The sequence below is a fragment of the Mytilus trossulus genome, chromosome 2, assembly GCF_036588685.1.
Source record: "Mytilus trossulus isolate FHL-02 chromosome 2, PNRI_Mtr1.1.1.hap1, whole genome shotgun sequence".
NCBI classification, from domain to species: Eukaryota; Metazoa; Mollusca; class Bivalvia; order Mytilida; family Mytilidae; genus Mytilus; species Mytilus trossulus.
The window spans coordinates 1,425,049-1,447,548 of record NC_086374.1 but is presented as its reverse complement, the minus strand read 5'-3'; the positions used below and the strand labels follow the sequence as shown (position 1 = coordinate 1,447,548).

Sequence of the window (22,500 nt, the reverse complement as noted above, 5' to 3'; positions counted from 1 at the left end):
CCATTCCTATTGACATGTCCTACTATTCCTATTGATATGTCCTACCATTCCTATTGACATGTCATACCATTCCTATTGACATGTCATACCATTCCTATTGATATGTCCTACCATTCCTATTGACATGTCATACCATTCCTATTGACATGTCATACCATTCCTATTGATATGTCCTACCATTCCTATTGACATGTCCTACCATTCCTATTGACATGTCATACCATTCATATTGACATATTCTACCATTCCTATTGATATGTCATACCATTCCTATTGACATGTTCTACCATTCCTATTGACATGTCCTACCATTCCTATTGATATGTCATACCATTCCTATTGACATGTCATACCATTCCTATTGACATGTCATACCATTCCTATTGATATGTCCTACCATTCCTATTGATATGTCATACCATTCCTATTGATATGTCCTACCATTCCTATTGACATGTCCTACCATTCCTATTGACATTTCCTACCTGTTACGTATTGGCCGAGGGGGAGATGTAAAGCATCAAGCAACCATTGTTTACATTTAGGAACTACTTTAATCAAGTATGTGTGTAATTAACAATAACATATGCATACGCGTGGCGTAACTAAATAAGAAGTCAATGACGGATATAACATTTCTCTTCCCTAGATTTTTTCAAGTGAATACTTTAAAATTGACTAGATATATAAATGAAATAGAAATTAAAACAGTTCTTCTTTATCTTTAAAAGTCTGATATTATGATTATATCTTTAATAGTTCTGAGTATTAATTAATGTTCATATAGCACCTTATGAAAAATAAAATGAATACTGTCTTATGTGAATACTGTTCGGTTTTGTCTATTCTAAGTCACTAATTCACTAACTACGTTTACTACGAGATATAATTAACACTACACTAAAAATACGGAAACCCTAAAGGTTTCAACTGATGCACGTGGGATTATTATGCCCACAACACTGTGCGTCAATTATATATAAAATCTTTCAACTTGTTGGATTTCCTTTCCCTTGTTGGATAACGCTTTACTGGTGTTGTTGGTTGATTTGATTTGTGTTCTTCAGATTTTTGTGGACGGTGTTCATTTTCTGTTGGGTTGACATGTTCACTACTTATATGATTGTCCAATGTAGTTTGTTCTGAAATTGATTGTTCAGTGTTAGTTATGTTTGAATCGATAATTTGATCGGCATGTCTTCTCCATATTGTTGTAGGATCGATTTGTACTTGATACGACACAGGTCCAGTTTTCGTTGATATCGTCCCTGGTGTCCATTTATTTTTGTTCCGGTAATCACGGACTACAACTGATTGTCCATCATTAAATTCACGTTGGTAAGTTTTTCTACGGTCACACATTTCCATCTGTTTAGTTTGAACTTGGTTTTCAATGTTCGGTCTTAAAAGATTCATCCTTGTTTTCAAATCTCTTCCAATCATAAGTTTTGCTGGCGTTTCATTCGTTGTACTGTGTTTAGTGTTGCGGTATGCTAACAAAAACTGTGCTAGTTTTTTCGAAACGGTTCCTGAATCATTTGAACTAGATTTCATAGCTTGCTTAAAAGTTTGCACAAAACGTTCTGCTTTTAAAACCATTTGTCGATGGGTGATATGGCGCACTTCTGATGTGTTTAATACCATTTAATTGCATGAAATTTTCAAATTCCTGTGATGTAAATTGTGGTCCATTGTCACTCACAATACGTGATGGTATTCCGTTCCTTGAGAAGATTGTTCGCAAAACATTGATTGTACTTTCTGATGTAATGTTTTTCATTTTTATTACTTCTGGCCACTTTGAATGTGCGTCAACCATGATAAGAAACATAGACCCTAAAAATGGTCCTGCAAAATCAATATGAACTCTGTCCCATGGCTTGCTTGGCCATTCCCACGCATTAAGCGGTGCTCCTTTCGGGGAGTTTTGATTTAGGTTGACATCCATTACAGGCTTTTGCCAACTTTTCAATATCCTGGTCGATTCCTGGCCACCAAACAAAACTTCGGGCCAATGCTTTCATTTTAACGACACCAAGATGTCCTTCATGGATCTGTCCTAATACCTGACTACGAAGTTTATTAGGAATTATCACTCTTACGCCCCACATAAGGCATCCCTGATGTACTGTCAGTTCATTTCGCCTAGAATAATATGGCGCATATTCACCATCTTTGTGAATAGTGTTCCAGCCATCCTGTGTGAAGGTAGTTATAAGTCCCAAAACACGGTAATTTCTTGTTTCCTGCTGAACTTGTTTGTTCGAAACGGGAATTGCTTCCATTTGAGCAATATGGAAAGATTCCACCATTTTCAACGAAGTGTCTATTTCAGTACTTTTTAGTGGAAGTCTAGATAACGAGTCTGCGTTTGCATGTTTAGCAGTTCCTCGGAATTCGATCTCATATTCATATCCTGACAAGAAAAGTGAATATCTTTGCAAACGAGCTGACGCTGTAACTGATACTCCTTTCTGAGGGTTGAATATATATATTAATGGCTGATGGTCTGTGATCAATTTGAATTTTCGCCCGTATAGGTAGGAATGGAATTTCTTAATTCCCCAAATTATTCCTAACGCTTCCTTGTCTATTTGTGAATAATTTTTCTCTGCTGGTGCTAGTGATCTAGAGGCGAAAGCTATCGGTCTGTCTGATCCATTTGGATATCGATGAGATATGACGGCACCCAAACCATAAGGTGATGCGTCACATGCTAGAGTGACAGGTAACTCTGGATTAAAATGTGTCAATATCATATCTGAGGTGACTAAGTCTTTCACCTTGTCGAACGCCTCTTGGCATTCCTTTGTCCACCTCCATGTTTTATAACTTTACGCAGAAGATTATGTAGAGGACTTAAAGTCGCTGATAGGTCTGGTAAAAACTTGGCATAGTAATTTATCAATCCTAAAATAGACTTAAGCTGAGACACATTTTCCGGTGCTGGAGCGTTCCTTATTGCTTCAATTTTGTCTGGTGTTTTGTGGAGTCCATGTTTGTCGATTACATGTCCACAACATGTTACACTGTCCTTAAAAAATTCACATTTGTCTATATTAGCCTTTAGTCCATACTGACTTAGTCTTTTCAGTACAGACTCTAAATTGTTCAAATGTTCTTCGTCTGTCGATCCTGTAATTATCATGTCATCCAATAAACATTGAGTTCCAGGAATTCCATTTAATATTTGTTCAATAGTTCTCTGCCATATTGCAGGAGCTGATGCAATTCCAAACGCCATACGGTTATAGCGGTATAGTCCACGGTGAGTGTTTATAGTTAGCAAGTCTTTACAGTCTTCATCTACTTCAAGTTGTAAATAGGCTTGCTTTAAGTCCATCTTTGTATATTGTATTCCTCCATTCAAATTTGCAAAAATGTCATCAATTTTTGGAAGCGGGTATTGATCAACATTTAACATGGGATTTAACGTAACCTTGAAATCTCCACATATTCTTACATTTCCATTTTTCTTTAATACTGGAACTATAGGTGTAGCCCATTCACTGTGTTGAACTTTATTCAATGTTCCTTCTTTTTCTAATCTGTCCAATTCAGCTTCTACTTTTTCACGCAAAGAAAACGGCACAGTTCTAGCTTTAATATACTTTGGACTGCTGTTGTCTTTTAGAGACAATTTGGCTTTTATTCCCTTTATTGTTCCTAGTTCATCTTTAAATACATCTTTGTATTTATTTTGTAAATCTTTAATTACTTCCCCTGTTTTCTTTTGATTTATACCATGAACCTCCCTAATTTCATTCCAGTCAAGTTTAATATGCTTTAGCCATTCCCTTCCGAACAAAGGCGGTCCTCCTTTAGGTACTACATATAGTGGCAACACATTTGTTTCTCCTTTATAATGGACTTTGACATTTGCACACCCTAAAGGTTTTATACTTTCTCCTGAGTAAGTTTGTAATGTAATTGTAGCTTCGACTAGTTTAACATGACCTAGCCTCTTTGAAAAATCTGCCTGTGATATGACCGATACTGCTGATCCAGTGTCGAGCTCCATTTTAAGCGTTACTCCTTCAACCGTAGGTTTTAACCACATGACATCTTTTGACGATTTACCGTTATTAATTTCAAATGTTTCTAGACTAGCGATGCAGTTATCACTATCAGAATCTTCCTCTAAAGCATGTACGGATTTCTTGTTTTCAAATTTTCTTGATTGAGGTTTCTTATTAGATTTTGACATGCAGGCTTTCTTTATGTGGCCTGTTTTGTTACAGTTGTGACAGATTGCGTTCTTGAATTTGCAATCGAAAGGTGAGTGTCCTGTGTTGTTACACCTGTAACAGCGAGAGTTCCCTTTGTTATGCTGTGGTTGAAATTTACATTTTCTTGCACTCATTTTGTTTACCCCCTCAGTTCTATGTTTTGCTTGTAATTCGGTTGCATCTTTGGATGCGGTCTCCATAGCCACACCAATATCTACTGCTTTATCATATGTCAAGTCTTTTTCTGACAATAACCTTTTCTGAATGTTCGGGTTTTTAAGGCCACAAACTATCCTGTCTCTTAACTTTTCTTTGAGGTCTGCATTAAAACCACAATGCAGTGAGAGTTTTCGTAATTGTGCAACATAATCTTGTATTGATTCCCCCTCTTTTTGGTCCCTTTTATCAAATCTGAATCGTTCTGATGCTTGTAGCGGTTTGGGAGCTAAATGATCCTTTAATAGCTTAACTAATACGTCGAATGTTTTCTCTGATGGTTTGTCCGGAAATGTTAAGTCCCTCAACAACGAGTATAGTTTCCCCCCTATCAGGCAAAGTAGGGCAGGAACCTTTTTGTTTCCGTCGATTTCATTTGCGACAAAATATTGGTCTAATCGTTCAACATACGAGTCCCAGGGTTCAATTGTTTCATCAAATGGGTCAATTTTCCCTATCAAACCAAATGTTGCCATGATGTATGTGATGTACCGCAGATTCCTTTGTTTGGAACACACGTGGAGTCGAACAAAGAATCGGGCTTATCAATTCGGTATTTAGCTATTTTCATGCAAATGTTCAGTGTTTGCTTCGATTTTACCAATGTCTATACGTTTGTTTCATATTGTGTAATGTTCATTGTTGCTGTGGTTCGTTCTCGTCGCCAGTTGTTACGTATTGGCCGAGGGGGAGATGTAAAGCATCAAGCAACCATTGTTTACATTTAGGAACTACTTTAATCAAGTATGTGTGTAATTAACAATAACATATTCATACGCGTGGCGTAACTAAATAAGAAGTCAATGACGGATATAACACTACCATTCCTATTGATATGTCATACCATTCCTATTGATATGTCCTACCATTCCTATTGATATGTCATACCATTCATATTGACATGTCCTACTATTCCTATTGATATGTCATACCATTCCTATTGACATGTTCTACCATTCCTATTGACATGTCCTACCATTCCTATTGACATGTTCTACCATTCCTATTGACATGTCCTGCCATTCCTATTGATATGTCATACTATTGCTATTGACATGTACTACCATTGCTATTGACATGTCCTACCATTCCTATTGACATGTCATACCATTCCTATTGACATGTCATACCATTCCTATTGACATGTACTACCATTGCTATTGATATGTCCTACCATCCCTATTGACATGTCCTACCATTGCTATTGATATGTCCTACCATTCCTATTGATATGTCCTACCATTCCTATTGACATGTCCTACCATTCCTATTGACATGTCATACCATTCCTATTGATATGTCATACCATTCATATTGACATGTTCTACCATTCCTATTGATATGTCCTACCATTCCTATTGACATGTCCTACCATTCCTATTGACATGTCATACCATTCCTATTGATATGTCCTACCATTCTTATTGACATGTCCTACCATTCCTATTGACATGTCATACCATTCCTATTGATATGTCCTACCATTGCTATTGATATGTCCTACCATTCCTATTGACATGTCCTACCATTCCTATTGACATGTCCTACCATTCCTATTGATATGTCCTACCATTCCTATTGACATGTCCTACCATTCCTATTGACATGTCCTACCATTCCTATTGATATGTCATACCATTCCTATTAACATGTCCTACCATTCCTATTGATATGTCCTACTATTCCTATTGATATATTCTACCATTGCTATTGATATGTCATACTATTGCTATTAACATTTCCTACCATTCCTATTGATATGTCATACCATTCCTATTAACATGTCCTACCATTGCTATTGATATGTCATACTATTGCTATTGACATTTCCTACCATTCCTATTGACATGTCCTACCTGATATGTCATACCATTCCTATTGATATCATGTCCTACCATTCCTATTGATATGTCATACTATTGTTATCGACATGTCCTACTATTGCTATTGACATTTCCTACCATTCCTATTGACATGTCATACTATTGCTATTGATATGTCATACCATTCCTATTGATATGTCATAACATTCTTATTGATATCATGTCCTACCATTCTTATTGATATCATGTCCTACCATTGCTATTGATATGCCATACTATTGCTATTGACATGTTCTACCATTGCTATTGACATGTTCTACCATTCCTATTGACATGTTCTACCATTCCTATTGATATTTCATACTATTGTTATTGACATGTCTTTCTATTGCTATTGACATTTCCTACCATTCCTATTGACATGTTCTACCATTCCTATTGACATGTTCTACCATTCCTATTGATATGTCATACTATTGTTATTGACATGTCCTACTATTGCTATTGACATTTCCTACCATTCCTATTGACATGTCATACTATTGCTATTGATATGTTATACCATTCCTATTGACATGTCATACCATTCCTATTGATATGTCATACCATTCCTATTGATATGTCATACCATTCCTATTGATATGTCATACCATTCCTATTGACATGTCCTACCTGTGACGGATGGGTTAACTAAAAGTCTAGACAGGCAGTAAAACAACGTCTGGTTCGTTTGATCGTATAATCTCAACTCTATATAGCAACATGATACATAACAATAGCACAACGTTAACAGAAGATAATGATGACGTTAACAATGTGAATGGAAAACGGCGTTAAAAGTAGTGTTAACGTTTGACGCGTAAGTTAAACTGTCTCTAAATCACCGACATACTCGGGGCCACCAGATGCAATGTCCATTAGCTGTGATATGTAGTGGCATGCGGAAAGAACAAAAATAGATTGATCTCACAAATAATGAAAAAAGGATTAAATTATTAAATTACGTAAAAAACTCTTTGAATTTACAGTCTTTTCACAAATAAGAAAAATTAACAAGTCTGTTCACACACGTTAGTTTCTTCGTTCACTTCGTCTCAGATAATAGTCCATGCTGTTGACTTCTAATGGGTAGAGTTTCGTCACGGGTCGATTTGTAATTCCTGATTTGGTACGCACCATAGCGACGCGTACTAAGCCGTCCTTGCCTTTAATAGTGTCCTGCACAACTCCAAGTTTCCAATGTACGCGCTTTGATTCGTCGTGTATCTGAACGACATCGCCTTCTTTAATCTTCCGAACGTCGACTCCAGCTCTTTGGTGATATTCTCGCAATGAAGTAAGGTATTCTCCTTTCCATCTCGTCCAGAAATTCTCAATCAATTGTCTCTGTCGTATCGTTTGATTGTTCAAGTTTGTGTGTGTTAATTCACAAACATTTAGATTGTCAATAGCACTATTTGACGATACATACGGTAAAGTTGTTATTCTTCGTCCATGTATAAGATGGGATGGTGTAAGCGGCTCCGGATCTCTGATATCTGTTGAAATATACGTCACTGGTCGATCGTTGAGTGTGGCTTCGATCTCTGTTAATACGGTCCTTAGAGTCTCGTCGTTAACATGTGCACGTCCTAATACTTTCTTAAGTGATGTTTTTGTTAAGCCAATCATTCTTTCCCACATGCCCCCGAACCATGGAGCTCTATTTGGAATGAATTTCCATTCAATGCCATAATTCTGAATATTTTCTTTAACTTTTTTAGAATTGCAAAGTCGTGAAATTTCGATTGAAGCAGCTTTAAAAGAGGGACGAAAGACACCAAAAGGACAGTCAAACTCGTAAATCTAAAACAAACTGACAACGCCATGGCTAAAAATGAAAAAGACAAACAGAAAAACAATAGTACACATGACACAACATAGAAAACTAAAGAATAAACAACACGAACCCCACCAAAAACTAGGGGTGATCTCAGGTGCTCCGGAAGGGTAAGCAGATCCTGCGCCACATGCGGCACCCGTCGTGTTGCTTATGTGATTACAAATCCGGTAAATAGTCTAATTCGGTAGGTCAAATTCATGAAAGGGAAGGGGATTGTAGTTACGACGTAAGGAACATATCCGATATCATTTGTGAAACGGTTATTCCATAACGGTCAACCAACTCGTGATGGCGTCCGTAAAATTTACGAAGGGATGATTTCAACTTCACCATTTGGAACTCTTGGTTTAATAGCTTCCTTGTGAGCAGTAACCCTCTATCAAGAAAATCATGATAGGAAATGCAAGCACGGGAATATCGTATCAATTGGGAGATATATAAATTTAATGGGTATATATATTTAAATGTTAACGCATTATCTGACATCATAATTTTCGGCACTGATCGTCGACTTACAAATCTCCGGAAACACAATAAAAAAGATTCTTCGCTGAGATCGTAAACTAATTCCAAATGTACTGCTCGAGTGACAGCACATGTAAATAGGCAAATGTAAACCTTCGATTCTTCGTTGTGTCTGTTTCTTGTCGTTAACGCACCTGTGAAGTCTACACCGGTGATGCTAAAGGGTGTGGCATCTTGAACTCTCTCTTTTGGTAATGGTGGAATTTCTGGTGCGGGATAAGATTTTCCGATTACTTTTCGGCACGTTACACATTTCATCAATATAGATTTGACGCACTGTCTTAATTTCGGAATCCAAAATGTTTGTTGTATGTATGCTAGAGTGATATTTATTCCTGAATGTAGTGTATTCTCATGTGCTTCTAACACTATCAAATGTGTGAGACGGTCCTTTGCCGGTAACAGATATGGAAACTTGACTGTTTCTCCTACTGTCGCATTGTCTATTCGGCGGCCACCACATCGTAATAATTGCTTTTCGTCTAGAAAGAGCTTTAATTGTCGCACAAGTGTTTTACGTTTTGTAGAATTATCTATACAATTTATTTTGTCACTAAATATTTTACCTTGTGTATATCTTATTCATAGGAATTTTGCATTTTTAATTTCATCACTACGTAACAAATCTTTCTTTCGTTCAGTTTCTGTTGCTTTGCAGTTTGTTGCGAATCTCATTACATATGCGGTAATGCGGGTTAGTTTTCTATAAGAATTGTACCGTTCGATATCTATGATTTCTCCTATACCAATACGTACATTTTGATTATTCTCCATAGTTTCAATTTTGTCATCGTTCTCCGATATTGTTGTACATACACTAGACGTTACATTGTTTCCGTTCCATGTCGGCCAATCTTCTTTGCTGTTTAACCATTTAGGTCCACTAAACCATATTTCGTTCTGTTGCAGTTCTTCAGATGTTATACCACGTGTAAGTAGATCTGCGGGATTGTCTTTCGTAGGGCAGTATCTCCATACATTATCTCCACACAAACTTTTAATTTCTTCAATTCTGTTTTTGATAAATTGTCTCTGTGGTTTTACGGATGAAAGCCAACTAAGTACGATTTGACTATCACTCCAAAATTGTATTTCACTGAAAGTTTCTGGAAAGTTTTTGCAGATATGATCAGCAAGTCTTGCTCCAATTACAGCCCCCATAAGCTCTAGTTTTGGTAAAGTTATAGTCTTGATAGGCGCAACTCGATTCTTTGCCATTACTATTGTTGGTTTTCTGTCATACAAGATGTACGCGCATGCGCCGTACGCATGAGTTGAAGCATCGGTAAATACATGAAGAGTTGGTAATTTTCTGTTATGCTCGTTCTGTGTTTGAGTACTTCGATGAATCTCTGTTTCTAAGCTCGATGCTAGATCTCGTGAAATTAATATCCATTTTGATTGGATATCTTCCGGTAATATTTCGTCCCACTCCAAATTTAGCTTCCAAAGTGATTGCATAAAGATTTTCGCTTTTACAGTAACTGGGCTTAATAGTCCTAACGGATCGAAAATCTTGGATGATTGCCGTAAAATATATCTTTTAGTCAGTTTTCCTTTTTTGTCCATCTCGAACGTGTTACTTTGATAAAACAGCTTGTCCGATTTAGCGTTCCATTGCATACCAAGAATTTTAGTAAGCTCATCTTTGTCTAAGGTTTGTTCTTTGCTAGCGATTTCTTGTAATTTTGGACTATTTGAATTCCATGAGCGTAGGTTGAATCCGCCTTTCATAAGTAATTCTCTCGATCTCCTGTAATAATCTATTACGTCATTTTCGTTATCAAAGCTAGTTAAAATGTTGTCCACATATAACCCATTTTCAAGTGTATCTGAAAGTTTCCCCGGATTTTCTTTAAAGTGCTTGAGAAGTGTGGCGCTCAAAATGAATGGCGAACATGTAGCTCCGAAGAGTACGGACTTGAAGCGATATGTTATTAGCGGACTTGATGTGTTTGTAGGATCGCTAAGCCATAAGAACCTCGTTGCATCTCGGTCTTTCTCGTCGAGCTGTATTTGTAGAAATGCCTTTTCTAAATCTGATGTTGTAGCATATTTCTTAGCGCGAAATCTCATAAGTATTCCCGTAATATCATTCATAACAGGTGGGTGTGATTCTAAGCATTCATTTAGACTTGGATTATCTCTTCCATCTTTGCAGCTACAATCATAAACAATGCGTATTGGCGTAGTAGATGATTCCTTGGAAGGATAGATGCGGGATATAGTGCACGGGTCGATCGGTAGGAAGTTTTGTTTCCTCAACCTTTTCAATAAAGTGTCTCCTCTCCTGCTCCCTTATGATATCTCCATTTATCGGTCGTCCAACTGTCTATATCAATCTGCTCAGCTCTTAATAAAACTCCATATCACGGCTTTGTGACGTCAAATACGTTGACCTGGCCTTAATAACTTTGACCCGGGCATATCAGCGACGTCATAATGTTTGAACCGACGTTGATAAGTTTGCCCCGAACTTATCAAGTCAACTTCCGGTTGCTGATGAAACTAAGACAATACTTCCAAAAGACGCAAATGCAGCCCGATAAATCGATTATTAGGTTATCGGCATATTAATATTGTAAAATATCAGCTGCTCGAAATAATATGAAGGCTTTTTGATCTCGTTCGCTGCGCTTACTCGACAAAAAGCTTAATATTATGTCTCGCAGCTGATATTTTACGATATTAACATGCAGACAACCTGATAATTGGTACATATTTTTAATAAATCAGGTTTGTTTGCTAGACGTCTAATAACGCTTCCTGTCCTCTGTTTAACCAATTCCAAGTTATGCGGCAGCGGAAGGAAATCTGGTTTCCATGGTAACTTAGCTGTGTACTTTCCATTTTCTAGTATTATAGACTTTTCTCCGTATTCTCGTACAACTTCAGACTGACTTTTAATGGTATCGCTTCCTGAAACCCCCAACGCTTCTAAGTTCCAAAACTTTTCCAAGTCGCAAACAACGGCTCTGTGATCAGTCAAAATATTCAGCATTGCTGACTGTTTTGAAGTACTTCCGTTCTTAGTAAGTACGGGTCCCGACAAGAGGTAACCAATTTTCGACTTAACTGCGGTCGGTCCATTTCCTCTTATTATTTCATCTTCAACTATTGACCAGTAATAGTCTGCGCCAATCAATAAAGATATGTTAAACTTGTCTTCTGCGCATATCGGATGTGCGAGTCGTAAACCACGTAAGTATGACAGTGCTTTGATTTCCTTTTGTGATTTTGTCTGAATAGGAGCGGCAATTTTCGGTACAATTATTACTTCAATTTCTATTCTTTGATTGTCAACTGTTTCAATAGCTATGTTTGCTTTATCAAGATGACGAACTTGTCCTTCGTTTCCTCCAAATCCAGATATTTTCAGTGCTATCTTTTCGGTGGACTCAATTTCTAATTTTCTAGCTAAATCTTCAGTTATGAATGAATTCTGTGCTCCCTCGTCAAGTAAAATATTTGTCATTATCGATCGATTTTCGGACCAAACTGGAGTTACGGCAGTTTTCAGTAAAACATCTGTATGTGCAGTAACAGTAGAATGCAATGATGTGGTTAGCTCTAGTGGCGTTTCCTCTACGGCAGTATGTGCTACGGTCTTTTGTGTATTATACTGGCTTTCGGTCAAGCTCTTTGGTTCTGTGTTATGTACTTGTACATGTATACTCGTGTGATGTCTCTTTCCGCACTGGCGGCATTTAAATTCTGATTTACATTCAGCTACTCTATGACTTTCGAAACAGTTAAAACATACCTTTTTTCGCTTCACAATTTCAATTCGTTTCTCAACATCTTTCACGTTTTTGCATGTATTTGGATGATGGGATTCTTCACAAAATAAACATTTCTTACGTGACTGTTTCCTGTTCTTTCCTGGAAATGTTTCGGCAATAAACGAAGCGGTCGGTAAAATTTCTAAATCTTCATTACTTTGACCTGTAGATTGTCCTGCGACCTGTACGCATACTTCCCTCTTTATTGCTGTTCTCAATGATTCGATGTCCCAGTCGTCGTTTCCGCGATCTCGGGTTATGTTTTTTCGTACGTCGGACGGCAATTTATTGTATATAATAGGCGTAAGAATGGCTCCAAATGTACTCTCGTTTGTTCCTAACGATTCTAATCCGCGTATGCTACACTCAATTCTGTCGGAAAAGTTTCTCAAACTGTCTGCGTTTGACCTCGGTGCGGGTAAATCAATTAAATTCTGAATATATGCGTTCGTGATTTTGTGGTTCTGACCAAACCTCTCTCTCAGTATTGAAACGGCTTGATAGTAATTTGCACTTGTGAGTGGTAAACCGGCGATACATTGCGCGGCTATTCCCTGAATATGATTTTGCAAATACGTAAATTTCTGCACGTCTGTTAATGTTTGGTTATCGTGTATTGTTGATTGATACGCATCCCAGAAAGGTTGCCAGTTTAACAAATTGCCATTAAATATGGTAAATTCAATTTTGGTAGCTTGTGGTAGATGCTAGAATTTGTTGCGCTCATTGACGATCTGTATTGCATATCATTATTCTGCATGGGATGTGGAGTATTACATGTAGATGTGGAGTTGATGAAAACAAAATCTGCTGCATTTGGATTTAAGTTCTGATTAGAGCTAGTTTCATTTGATTTATTTTTCTGTTTTGAACTTGATGAATTGCGTACTTTTGTCAAAATCCGTTCTATATCTAAAACATACCGATCTGAGTCTTCTATCTCTGCTTTCATGTTTTCCTCTGCAATCTCCTCTAATATTTCATTATCAAGTTCCGAAAGAATATCCCTCTTTTTCTTCAAGGTTTCACATAGGCTTTCTATTTCGTCGCGTTGTGTTGTTTCTTTCTCTAATTCCTCTTCAATCTTTGAAATTAATCTCCTCGCGGCTCCTCGATGGCCCACTCGAATGGCTTTCTTTTTCGTCATTATATCCTCTGGTCGCAGCACCAATGTGACGGATGGGTTAACTAAAAGTCTAGACAGGCAGTAAAACAACGTCTGGTTCGTTTGATCGTATAATCTCAACTCTATATAGCAACATGATACATAACAATAGCACAACGTTAACAGAAGATAATGATGACGTTAACAATGTGAATGGAAAACGGCGTTAAAAGTAGTGTTAACGTTTGACGCGTAAGTTAAACTGTCTCTAAATCACCGACACTACCATTGCTATTGATATGTCATACCATTCCTATTGACATATCCTACCATTGCTATTGATATATTCTACCATTGATATTGATATATTCTACCATTCATATTGACATGTCCTACCATTCCTATTGACATGTTCTACCATTGCTATTGACATGTCATACCATTCCTATTGACATATTCTACCATTCATATTGACATGTCCTACCATTCCTATTGACATGTTCTACCATTGCTATTGACATGTCATATCATTCCTATTGACATGTCATACCATTCCTATTGACATGTCATACCATTCCTATTGACATGTCCTACCATTCCTATTGACATGTCCTACCATTCCTATTGACATGTCCTACCATTCCTATTGACATGTCCTACCATTCCTATTGATATGTCATACCATTCCTATTGACATGTCCTACCATTCCTATTGACATGTTCTACCATTCCTATTGACATGTCATACCATTCCTATTGACATGTACTACCATTGCTATTGATATGTCCTACCATTGCTATTGACATGTCATACCATTCCTATTGACATGTCCTACCATTCCTATTGACATGTTCTACCATTCCTATTGACATGTCATACCATTCCTATTGACATGTACTACCATTGCTATTGATATGTCCTACCATTCCTATTGACATGTCCTACCATTCCTATTGATATGTCATACCATTCCTATTGACATGTCCTACCATTTCTATTGATATGTCCTACCATTCCTATTGACATGTCCTACCATTCCTATTGACATGTCCTACCATTCCTATTGATATGTTCTACCATTCCTATTGACATGTTCTACCATTCCTATTGATATGTTCTACCATTCCTATTGATATGTCATACCATTCCTATTGATATGTTCTACCATTCCTATTGATATGTCATACCATTCCTATTGATATGTCCTACCATTCCTATTGACATGTCCTACCATTCCTATTGATATGTCATACCATTCATATTGACATGTTCTACCATTCCTATTGACATGTCATACCATTCCTATTGACATGTACTACCATTGCTATTGATATGTCCTACCATTCCTATTGACATGTCCTACCATTCCTATTGATATGTTCTACCATTCCTATTGACATGTTCTACCATTCCTATTGATATGTTCTACCATTCCTATTGATATGTCATACCATTCCTATTGATATGTTCTACCATTCCTATTGATATGTCATACCATTCCTATTGATATGTCCTACCATTCCTATTGACATGTCCTACCATTCCTATTGACATGTTCTACCATTCCTATTGATATGTCATACCATTCCTATTGACATGTCCTACCATTCCTATTGATATGTTCTACCATTCCTATTGATATGTCATACCATTCCTATTGACATGTCCTACCATTCCTATTGACATGTTCTACCATTCCTATTGATATGTCCTACCATTCCTATTGATATGTCCTACCATTCCTATTGATATCATGTCCTACCATTCTTATTGATATGTCATATTATTTCTATTGACATGTTCTACCATTCCTATTGATATGTCCTACCATTCCTATTGATATGTCATACCATTCCTATTGACATGTCCTACCATTCCTATTGATATGTCATATTATTTCTATTGACATGTTCTACCATTCCTATTGATATGTCATACTATTGCTATTGACATGTTCTACCATTCCTATTGACATGTTCTACTATTCCTATTGATATGTCATACTATTGTTATTGACATGTCCTACTATTGCTATTGACATTTCCGACCATTCCTATTGACATGTCATACTATTGCTATTGATATGTCATACCATTCCTATTGACATGTCATACCATTCCTATTGATATGTCATAACATTCTATAACATTCCTATTGATATGTCAAACTGTTCCTATTCATATGTCATACCATTCGTTTTAATGTCATATCATTCCTATTGACATATCATGCCATTTCCAATGACATGTCATACCATTTCTTTTGACATGTCATAACGTTTCTTTTGACATGTCATAAAGTTTCTTTTGACATAAAGTAACATGGGGATTCATTGAACTATCAACGTTAGTGTGATACTAGTTTTATTAACATAATTCATGTGTTAATTTTATTGATCAGATTGAACTAACATACTTTAAAACATGTATCATTGTTGTCACAAGTTGAAGAAGTGTAAGATATGTAACCTGATGTAATTCTTGTTCAAAATAAAGAAGTGTGCGAATAACAGAATGTTATATAACTCTACTCTAATATATTTTATTTTAACCGACCACCAGCCTTTGCTCTTACTCTACTCTGATATACATTATTTGAACCGCGAGTCGACCTGTCTGTTCTCTTATTCTAAAGTAACGCTATCTTTGCAAAAGCTGAAAAGTGTTGTAAAAAAACCTTCGTTTTTTAAGTCTTTTGTTTGTCACAGCTTGTATACATACGCTGTAAGGAGACCACTGAGGCGATTTAGCACTAATGCAATATACTTACCAATATGCTCGAAGTTTTAACTCAGATAAAGTAGCATCCTCATATAAGAATAAATTAACTGCACATCCTTTTCTTATATGCATAATTGTTTTTATATATAAAGTTCTCATAATGTTTACATTTTGAACTTACCAAAACTTCTGGACTTTGACAGGCAGCATCTTCAAATACACCTTCTTGTAATTTCTGAAAATCATTACATTACAATAATAACATTATATATCTTATAAGATTGTTTTTGTGATTTCATGTTACTTGCTTTTAATGTTACGAGGACGATCACTCACAAACCAACCAGTGAAATGTTCGAGATTCGAATGTGTATTTTCAGTTAACTTTTAATCCAAGTTTAAGACAAATGCAGTGTATTTTTCTCCTGGTGAGAAAATCATTTTGTTTCCATTTTTTTTAATATTGTTTAGATTAATCTTTCTATAAATTTAGCATCCATATGTCAGCGTACACAGTGGCGGATCCAGCCATTTTTAAAAAGGGGGGTTCCCAACCCAGGATAAAGGGGGGGGGGTCCAGCTATATGTCCCCATTCAAATGCATTGATCGGCCAATAAAAAGGGGGGTTCCAACCCCGGAACTCCCCCCTGGATCCGCAAATGCGTACGACCATCAACTATAACAAATACAGCTACAAAAGAAGACCACCTGACAAAATGTGAACCAATAAAAAAATCTAAATTAAAAAAATATTAAAAAGAAAACACTTTCTGATTTATGACGAACAATAACCACTGAATTATAGTTAAATGTAGTGTGGCTAAACCTGTGTTCGAATGCTCAACTATAGCCTTTATAACATGTGACAGGAGTGTAACAGAACCAATATATCTATTAATAACAGTAAAAACAGAAGTGCTCAAGAGATGGAAAATTAACTACTTATCCAAGTCCAGATTTAAAGCAGATTGTAAATATGATTTGTTGATTGAAATTAAAGACGTGTACTTTTGACATGGGTGGAACGTTGATCGTGACTAACCCAAACGACCAGACAATCAATGACATATATCTTGTACATTACCCAGATCAAACTAGTTCGTATCGGCTATATAAAAAGAAGTCTTCAATAATGAAATGTATATCCAGCTGTGACATGAAACAAGAGAAAAGAATCCATACATAATGAAAAAACAAGGTTATCATACTTATCGGGATTTCAATAAACTTTTATATGAATAATTATCTGCCCTTGGAAATGAATGGTTGAGGTTTTTTTCTCTCTGCTCGACCTGCCTGATAATTTCAACTTAAACATGGTGAAACAGTGAATTTTTCTGAAACCAACACATAACAAACTTACTTTGATAGTAATGAATAAAGGTAATGAGTGAAAAACAAAATACTCGTAAACGTGAAAGAGAAATAGAGACAAAAACTTTTAATAGTAAACAAACCACAGGTATAAAAATGGCGGATACTAACATGACGGAGACAGAGAGCTCACTCGAACAAAACCTCGGTGAATACTCTGAGGATCAAACATTTAATAACAAACTTCTAAGTGGCATAGTAGGCATACAACAAACATTAAACAGTCTTATAATAAAATTTGAAAACCAAAATGAAGAAATACATGGTATTAAAAATGACATATACTCCAAAGATGGCATTGAAGACAGACTTCAAGCTGTGGCAACAGAAACTGAAGACCAAACAACTATGATAGCCGAAGTCAGAAATCAAAATACAAAACTGACAACGGAATTAAATCTAATGAAGTCATACGTGGTACATTTAGAAACTAGACTTGATTGTCAACAAAGTCAAATAGCAAACCTGGTTGAACGCAGCATGAGGGAAAATGCTATAGTAATAGGGGTTCATGAACGAAATGACGAAAACGTAATAGCGGAATTAAAATTGATTTTCAAAAATGTTTTGAAAATAACTGAAAATATTAAAATTGACCGAGCCCACAGAATAGGGACCCAGACAAATAAAAACAGCACCCGTCCTATAGTTGTTAAATTCCATGACTACAATGACCGGGAGCATGTCATAAACACTGCACGAACAATAGGCAAACAAAACAAAGAGTTACTAAATGGCATATACAGATCTCCACAGTTTCCAGACGATATGCGTGAAAACAGAAAAAGACTAGTACAAAAACAAAAGGAGTACAAAGAAGTAGATGTGGGCACTAAAATTAAAGGAAACAGTTTATTCTTCATCAAAAGTGGATCTAAATATGTGGAAAAAGTGTCAACACCAAAAGCTTTAGCTATTTTTGATGCCAGTAACAAGTCTAAATTTGGTACATTTGAGCAAACTAGTTCTAATGAAGTTAGTGACAATGGTCATACTTATTGTGTCACAGCTGCTGTCACCACAACATACGCAGAAGTTCGTGAAGCTGCCCGACAAATAATGCAGGGCCCAGTATCTGCATGTACATACAACACATTGGTATATCGGTTTACAGACAAAGACGGACATACACACGACGGGTACGATGACGACAGAGACTACGGAATTGGATCAAGGATACTTGACTATTTAAAAGAAATAGATGCACACAACATAACTATCATTTCCTCACGTACACCTCCATCTGGTACAGCAAAGATAGGTTCAAGAAAAAACAATATTATCTTGGAGGGAGTAAAATCGGTTCTCCGCAAAATGTAAACAATAAAAACTTTAAACTAATTTACTGTTGTTTGAACTCATCTTGATAGACAATAAACATGCAGTGAAGTATGCTGAATGTAATTTTTTTTTCTTCTTTCAGGTTTAAAATTTGTTAGATATTATATATTTAGTTTCATGTATTCTCTTTTCAAATCCTATATGTTTACTATTTTCAAAGTATCTTAAGAGTTTCAATTCTCTATTTTATTTTTAAAAAGAGTATTCATTGTTCCAGTGAGTTATAAAGAAGCAAATTTCAAATGAATTACCTTAATAGGTAATCTGTAGATGAAACTACTTTTTATGAATTTTAAATTTACATACAACTTTATCCGAAATAATTTCACCATGAATTAAAATAAGTCAATAAAATACATGCAGCGTATATTGTAATTTTATATAACAAAATTTACTCACGGTACCGGCACGCAGACATCATAAAAGTAATCATCTTCCCTGTGTATAACTATAATCCCGGGAGAAAAAAAAATCCCACTTTTTTGTTGTTGTTGACACTATATTTACATAAATTGCACATACACACGTTAGAATAATCCAATATACTGGTATTCTATAAAATGAATTCTCTTTTCCTTTTTTGTAAAGTGCGAATATCCTTTCGATCCCCAGCAATGTTGGCGAACAAAAATGTATATATTAAACATTTTTTATACGTTTTGCACCCAATGCAAATCTTAAAAAACTATCCGATATATATATATATATATATATATATGCAAAAACATGAATCCAGTGATATGCAATGCAATCCACAGTTCTATCAAAATACATATTTGCCATTATATAACTGTGTCCCATATTCGTACGTCGGCAAGAAAAGGTAAACAAAATTATCAACAAGAATGTCTGTGTACCTGTGCACGTGTATTTCAATCTGTAATTGGGTCATTTATAGTAAAGGTTGTAAATTGTAATGTTGTTATGTATGAATGAAAGTTACATGTACTTTAAACCGTAACAGGTAAACCTATAGTGTTTTGTTTTTATTAATGAATGAAAGTTACATGCGTTTTATTGAGAATGAACAATGAATATAACAAACATTAACATTAATTATATGGTTTAGGTCAGGCAGACCGAACAGAGAGAATTCTCTCTCTTTTTGTATTGTATTGTATATTTGATATGTTTTTCTGTATTTTGTTTCTACTTAGTTATATAATGTTCAACTACGTTAAGTGTATCACATATGAAAATAATAAGACTGTAAAGCCAAAACTAGAAAATGGCTAATTATTGTATCAATTTAACTTCTCTTAATGTAAATGGCTTTGGAAACGATTTTAAACGCAAATCCATGTTTCTTTGGTTAAAAAAATTTCAAAGCGACATCATTTTCTTGCAAGAAACACACAGTACTGAATCGTATGAAACTTTATGGAAAAGGGAATGGGGTGGAGATATTTATTTTTCGCACGGGGAAACGAACTCTAAAGGTGTTGCTATTTTGTTTAATGGCTCAACAGATTATATATTAAAGGAAAAAATTGCAGATGAAAACGGAAGGTATCTCATTCTAACTGTTGAAATTGATAACACAGATTTTGTTTTTGTGAATTATTATGCACCGACCAAAAACTTTGAAAATGACCAAATTGAATATATTGAAAAATTAAAGATTTTATTAAATGAAAAGTTAGAACAAAATCTCGTTTTGGGTGGAGATTTTAATACGATACTAAATCCATCTTTAGACAAAATGGGTGGTTCAAAATATAACACACCTGTCAAATATACGAGTAAATTAGAAGATTTTATAGAAGAATTTGACTTATGTGATATTTGGAGGACAAAAAATGTTGACTCTAGATTATATACTTGGCGTCAAAGAACCCCGCTTATACAATGTCGTTTAGATTTTTGGTTGATATCGAATTTTTTGTCAAGCAGTGTTACAAAAACATCCATTGTTCCGTCTATAAAATCTGATCATAGTCTTATCAAGTTGACATTGTCAGGCGAAAACTTTAGTGAGAGAGGTCCCGGTTTCTGGAAATTCAACTCGGGTTTATTGACAGACAAAGATTATGTGGATATAGTCAAAAATACTTTATCAGAATGTGATGATAAATATCAAAATTTAGAAAATAAAAATTTAAAATGGGATACCATTAAAAGTGAAATAAGGGGCGCAACCGTCAAATATTCCAAATATAAAAACATGAAATTGCGGGAAAGAGAGTCCAGTTTAAAAAAACGACTAGACGAAATTCAGAAAAATCTCTCTCGTACATATTTAGATAAAGATATAAATACACTTTTAATTGAATTAGATATTGTTAAAGAAGATTTAGAGCAAATAGTAAATAATCAAACAAGAGGGGCTATTATACGATCACATGCCGAGCACTGCGAAGGCAATGAAAGAAATTCAAAATATTTCTTATCATTAGAAAAACGTAATTATAAAAATAAATGTATTAACAAATTAGTTGTAAACGACATTGAAATATTGTCACAAGAAAAAATTCTAAACGAAGAGAGAAATTTCTACGAAAATCTGTACTCATCAAAAGAAGACCCTGATAAATATTCAGGTGATTCTAACTTTTTTGATTTAAATTTTATTCCTAAGCTAACTGATCTGGAAAAGGATATATGCGATGCAGATATTTCAGAATCTGAGTGCGTTAAAGTTTTAAAAACATTTAAAAATAATAAAAGCCCTGGTACAGATGGGCTTACCGCTGAGTTTTACAAATTTTTCTGGATTGATGTAAAAAAATATGTTTTGGAAAGCTATGAATATTCCTTCGAGACCGGAACCCTCTCAATAGACCAAAGACGGGGTATTTTGACTCTTATTCCAAAGAAAGATAAAGATAGAACACTCTTGTCGAACTGGCGACCTCTTTCTCTCTTAAATTTTGATTACAAATTATTAGCCAAAGTTATTGCGGAAAGAATGAAATTATTTCTTCCGAAACTTATAGATCCGGATCAGACAGGATATGTGGCTGGTAGATATATTGGTGAAAATCTACGACTAATTGCTGATATTATATTGTTTACTACTTTAAAAAATTATCCAGGGCTTATATTACTAGTCGATTTCGAAAAGGCGTTTGATACGCTAGAATGGAAATTTATTCAAAAAGCATTGGCTTGTTTTAATTTTGGTAGCAAGTTCCGGAAATGGGTCTTAACTTTATACTCAAATATATCTAGTCTTGTCGTTAATAATGGATTTAGTTCTAGTCCGTTCAAAATTGAGAGAGGTGTTCGACAAGGGTGTCCTTTGTCTCCTTTTTTATTTATTTTGGCCGTTGAACTGCTGGCAATAAATATTCGTAAGAACAACCATATATCAGGTATAAAAATTGGGGATACTGAAATAAAAATTTCACAGTTGGCTGATGATACCACTTGTTTTTTGAAAGATGTATTTTCTGCGCAAATTTTATTAGATTCCTTTAATGATTTTGAGAAGTGTTCAGGGTTAAAAGTCAATTTTTCGAAAACCGAAGCAACATGGATTGGAAGAAATAAATTTAACAA

General features: G+C 35.4%; 1 protein-coding gene across 1 annotated transcript in view; it reads right to left on the bottom strand.

The window, feature by feature from the left end:
- The window catches only part of LOC134706211 (uncharacterized), a 31,136-nt gene that overhangs the window by 3,247 nt on the left and 5,389 nt on the right, over positions 1 to 22,500 (bottom strand). Inside the window, exon 3 of the mRNA XM_063564947.1 lies at positions 16,465 to 16,518. Coding sequence (XP_063421017.1) covers positions 16,465 to 16,518 — 54 coding nt within the window. The remainder of the gene's footprint in view (positions 1 to 16,464; positions 16,519 to 22,500) is intronic.